General features: G+C 38.7%; 1 protein-coding gene across 2 annotated transcripts in view; it reads right to left on the bottom strand.

Annotated features, from left to right (window-relative positions):
- Window positions 1-5878, bottom strand: part of agbl4 (AGBL carboxypeptidase 4) — a 341409-nt gene that overhangs the window by 309876 nt on the left and 25655 nt on the right. The window contains exon 3 of one of the 2 annotated variants that reach the window (XM_005734044.2): window positions 82-206. In XM_005734044.2, coding sequence (XP_005734101.1) covers window positions 82-206 — 125 coding nt within the window. Of the gene's footprint in view, window positions 1-81; window positions 207-5878 lie in introns of those variants that run through there. The other variant, XM_013911117.1, reaches the window with a different exon arrangement.

The raw sequence follows: 5878 nt of genomic DNA, 5'->3' as shown, positions 1-5878 counted from the left end.
TTCTAAATTAATTAATAAGTGAAGACGTGGGTACATACAGAGACAGCCAGCAAACACACTAAAAGGCCAAAGCACGCTAACCTGTGTCTCTCGGACATTCTCCACAGTGAAGTTAAACCACACTCTGAATCGGGGGTTGCAGGTGTCAGGCCGGATGAAGAGATCAAATTCAAACTCACTGATGTAGTCAACACGACCCAGGTTCCCTGAGGGGAAGAAAAAAACAACTTAGATTGGCATGTTGTAGAACTGATCAGTGATTCGCTTCTTCAGTATTGCTAAATCCTCTCAGTCGATATACACAAAACTTTACAGAAAGACAGGCAGGCAATCCCAAGACAAGATAATGCTGTAGAACAGCTCCTTTTAAATCTAAGACGTGCTTTTAAAGACATGTGTTCACATTAAATGTCATGCAGACACACAGGCCAACCTGTTTTATTAACAGCCACCCAAATATGCATATTATGTGACCAAGTCAAGGTTTCCTATTCCTCAGTGAATTTATGGCAGCCCCGCACAATAGCAACACTGACCATCATATATTGACGTTCTATTTTTTCTGCTACTGTACAATAGCAGAGTGAGTGAAATCTTTTCTCAGTGTAGAGCTGCTTGAAACATGCACAGCATCTGGATCAAAGAAGTGATCAATTGTGGAAGGAAGGAGTGTCGTAGGCTCTTCTTGTGCTGAGAAAACAGCTGGCTCTGTATCATAAACACCTCGGCAACAATTTTTACAAAACTGATGCACTGAAATTGACAATCACAAGTAGGGCTGGGCCAAAATCATACCGTTCACGGTAATACCGGTATAATGTTGGGCAACGATAAGAAAATGAAATATCGCGATAGAATATGGGTAAAATGTGCATGTGCAGTGCTTTTGTTTTCATATGCATATGGCCTAAAAAGCATGGCGGCGACGGAGAATGAGAAGGGCGAATTGTTGAATGAAACAGATGAACCAGAACTGGTTTGTAAAAATGCTGCAACTTCAATGGTGTGGAACTGGTTTAGCTTTTGTCTGTCAGATACACAACAAAGCACTATTTTTTGGTAGAGCATGCTAGCGGGCCGTCGTTATTACCGTGTTTTTTGGAAAATACGGCACACTTAAAATCAATCCTTTTTTCTGAAAATCGACAGTGCCCCTTATAATCCTGTGTGCCTTATGTATGAATTCTGGTTGTGTTTACTGACCTCGAAACGATTTTATGTGGTACACGGCGCTCAGCAATCTGTCAAATGAAATGCTAAGCTATGAACCCGCACCGATTGAGGTTGTCATTTCCACTGGAAATGCCTTTCGGTTAAACTGTCAGCAAGGAATTTGCATTTGCACTGTTAAGTTTTTATATAACTTTAATGCACATAAAAAACAGCTGCTTGTTTAAGTGAAAATACGTTGATGGGTTTTTTTGCACTAACAAAGTTGTAGAGTTGTAAAGTATTTTGTCTAGTGTCAATTGTATTGTCCGTTATCGCAAATTTTCAAATGTATATCGTGATAAATATCTTTGGTCATATCACCCTGCTCTAATCACAAGGTAGTCTATGGTCTTAACAAAACCCTCTCAGCATCAGAGACCCAACAGCAGCTATACTATGACGTAACTATGAGTTAATGTTAGAGTACAGATGAATTATGAAATCAACTGCTTGTTCATCTGGTTAAGTTTAATTCTGAATGTTTCTTATGAAAGTTCTCTCTCTCTCCTGCTGAATAAAAGTAAATATCACTGGAATGCACTCTGCCTGACAAAGCAGCAGGTCGGACTACGCTCCATATTTTTCTGCAGCCAAACCAACTTAATGCTCAAGTAGAATTACTCTCAGACATTTACTGCCATAGGTATGAGAAACAGAAAGACCACAGGGTGTTCAAGCAATCCATATTTGACACACAATATACTATTCACAGCAAAATTAATAAGAATAAAATACATCCATATGATCAGTGAAATATAATTAATCCACTGGGAAATATGTTCCATATTCCAATTCTCACAGCTGTCTTTAAGCTGGGTGGGTAGTAGCTGATTATAAGACAGGCTTTCTAAATATAGGGCTCATGTTTCTATTCTAATTCATATCTGCACACATTAATTGGAAACCCTTATGCACAAATTATTGGCTGCCAGTGTAAAAGCTAAAAAAAGAGCTAAAAGTCTGTTAGTCTTCTCAATAATAATAATGACTATATAACAGTTTATTCTTAACTCAATAAATGTGACCAATCATCTCTGTGATTTTAAGTATTAGAATGTAGTGCAGCATACGAGCAACAGCTGATCAAGTTTGTTGGGAACGTGTCCCGACCAATAGGCTCCACCTCCCTCGCAGCTTTATTTCAGGGCGTTGGGGTACTGCTGACCACCTGGTGGCAGGTAGTACCAAAGCAGCAGCACGCACACACTGACACAGCAGATTATAGACAGATGGGCTAACTACCACACTGTCAAAGCAGATCCCTCTCCTTCTGCCATCGGACAGCTAATCCACCAGTCAGCTTGTGACACACACACACATGCATACAGAGACCACACACCCACTTTGCTCTGCTCCACTGAAACTATACACAGACGTGCCATCATTAAGTTATATAGGACTGCGGAAAATCACCAGGTGCACTGACAAATAAACATTAATGCTTCCTCTGAAACTTTGTTTCGTGATGGGGAAAAAAAAGTGACTTTTTGGGATACAATTCATTTGGTTCTGTTCTCCATTTATGGTGCGTCTCATTACACTAGGTCTTTGTTTTAGGCCTTTATGTTCAGCCTCATTGGCTCTCATGACCTATAGTCAACGAGGCAAGTATTTTTAAGTTATGTCTGATGACACAAGATGTGAGGCAAAAAGAATCAGTGAAGAAAGGGAAGTGAAAGTGAATGCAGCATTCCTGTAATAGCAAAATTGAGCACAAGCAAATCATTCGCTCATGTCACAGCTATAAATGTAAAGTTTTATTTCAATTCATACAGCACATAATGGAAATGCACAAGCAGTAAGAAGCAAACTGCCTGGTGTTATTGTGAAACAATAAGCTGATGACTGATTCGTATTTACATTTAAAGCCTGGCATCCAATAACAGCTTCCACTAATGGTGAGTGGCATCTCATTCCAACACACCAGTGCAGGAACGAAAATCTGTCTTTGTAGACCACTAGTCTGATTAGGGAGTGTCTGGGAAAAGCTATGACACAGTATATAAGTCTTGTACTTCATCTGCTTATTCAACTGAAATATGCTGAGTCGAATTCATAGAGTATAAATCCCAAGACAGTAAGGCAAGAGAGACAATAATAAATGTAGACGTGCAGTCTCCGGAAAGGAGAGAGAGGCAAAGAGTGTCGATTCATGACCTTTATCGTGTCCAACTTACAGGTGCTAAAAGAAGGATTGCAAAGAAAGTCAGAAGGTGTGTATTTAGCTGTGCATGTATAAAGAGAACTACATGCACCAGCTCTGTTCAGCCAGTTTAGGAGGAAAGATTATAGAAATACTGTCACAACAAAAAGGTGGAACAATTAAAAGAAAGACAAACAAGTGTTTCTAAGATGACCTTTTCTTGTGATCCCCAAATTATTGTCAACATATTCTTTGAGGGAAAATATTTTCCATTAGTCTTTTGTACATTTTTTTTCAAAAAAACCAGAGTAGACTTTTTTAAGTATTTAACCAAAGGGGAAAAAAGTTTACTGTACATCCTGGCACATTTATCACGTGTTCATGACAACAGTGACCTGTAGCAATATGGAATGAAATATTTCGGAAAAAAAAACCCTAAATTCATCACATGAAAAGCACAGCTGTTTGGGGGGTAGGCAAGCATGCACTAGGTTTCTCACACTAAGCTATTACAAGCTGAGGGTTAAACCAGAGCTGGCTGCAGGTAGAAATCAGTAACATAGACACATTAGATAGACAGCAACGCAGCGCCATCTCCAAACAAATGTGACATTAAATCGATCGTCTGTCATACCAACATCACAGCTATTCATAGAGGCAATGCTGCCAAATACAGCCTATTAGAACAAGTTAATAATGGCCTCCAAAGGTCATCCCTTCTATCAGACTCTTAATAATGTTATTCAATATTGAAAACCCAACCATTCTCTGAGGGCATTTTAATTATTTATTTGGGGTCATTACTCTTTTAAGATTTTAGACTTAGTAAGTGCTTTTAAACCATTATATGAGGGATCAATAGGTTGATTTTTTTTCTCTCTGTTGTGATTAGATCATTACTTACTACCAACATTACTTAACCGAACAGTTAATTGGAAATAAACTAAAAATGATGCCGAGATTTTTCCTTTAAAGCGTTTAAAATTTAAATAGGTGGCTTAATGGCCGTGACCACAATTTCATTTGCTTTCTCAGGATTCAGAGGCTCCACTATAATTCCTTATTATGGACAAATTTTTACAAAACACTGCACTGAAAATGAAGTGGATTATAGTAGGTGGATTGTAGTCTGGCTCAAAATAAACATTGTCTTAGATAAAGAAAGAACATGACTATATATATAAATATATATGTTCTTTCTTTATCTAAGACATTGTTCATTACAAACCAGGCTATAATATATCTATATATCTATATATAGATTTGTAGCACACCATTTGCACAGGTTTCCCAGGATTTTTCCCCGTGTATTCGTTTGCTAACAATAAGTATTAACATTTCTAGTTGATGAAAGCCATCAAAACCCAAACACACTATGCAATAGTTAAACTTCTGCACAGGAAACAGATACTAAACTAAACGTGGTCCACTGCTGTTTATGAACACAGTATCATAGTTAGCAACAGTAGCCCTGGGCGGCTGGGTTATTGAGCCTAATGCTCGAAGGCCTGACGTGAGAGATGGCTGCAGCATGAAGTTTAGAATTACATGTTCAGCTTGCAGAGCAGTAGGGATATGACACGCCATTGATCCCCGTTTTAATTTTATGGTGGCTACCTCCAGATTCAAACGCTTTGGTAGGCTGGTAGCCTGACCCTTTTAATCAATCCTATATCATTTTGTATTTAACCAGCATTAACGGCTAGCTGATTTTTCTGAAATGCCCACGGAAAGCATTAAAGATAAACCAGATAAATCTAAAATAGGTTATGCGGATCACGTATGATGTTCTAAAGAGATTCCAAGTACACCAGATTTGTCAAAAATTATTTTAGCTTCTTTATGAAGCAGACAGATTGTTTAAGTGTAAGAGAAGCTAATGAACTCCAGACTGCGAGAAGATGAGAAGGGTGAAAAAAATGAAACAATTTCTAGTCCTTGAGATCTCTTGCATAATTCCTCTTGAGTATCATCTCTTTCTATATTCTTTTTCATTGGTGTCTTGGCAGGTTATGTTGAATATCAATCTTCGTCCTTGAGGGAAAACTAGCGCAGCGTTTAGACATTAACAAATTGGTTTTCAATGAACAGCTTAGCCCTGCTGGTGCAGCCCAACAAAACACAATTGCTGGTTCTCAACAAGATTTTACACATGACAGTTTCTCCTTGAGGAAAACCCTGAACAAAACCCTCAGTCTTTCTCTATACTTGTATGTTTTCCCCCCGATTCTCTTCGCCTTCTGTGTCTCTCAATGTCTCACACAAACAGGAAAAATAAATAAGAAAAACAGAAAAATCGGACATATTTTTCAGCAAGGGTGTAAATGACCAGACACTATATGTTGCAAACAAAAGTATCAGTGAAATGGGTATGAAACCTGCATCATTACACAGGGCCATAGGCAAGTGAACAGGGTGCAAGCATGACTTGGCCAAGTGGACAGTCAGTCATTCACACATGGGCTCACAGAGTGTGTGTGTGTGTGTGTGTGTGTGTGTGTGTGTGTGTGTGTGTGTGTGTGT

Source organism: Pundamilia nyererei, unplaced genomic scaffold (assembly GCF_000239375.1).
Source record: "Pundamilia nyererei isolate P.nyererei 1_Seehausen unplaced genomic scaffold, PunNye1.0 scaffold00056, whole genome shotgun sequence".
Lineage (NCBI taxonomy): Eukaryota > Metazoa > Chordata > Actinopteri > Cichliformes > Cichlidae > Pundamilia > Pundamilia nyererei.
The sequence above is the reverse complement of the archived record's forward strand: the minus strand, read 5'-3'. Positions and strand labels throughout refer to the sequence as shown.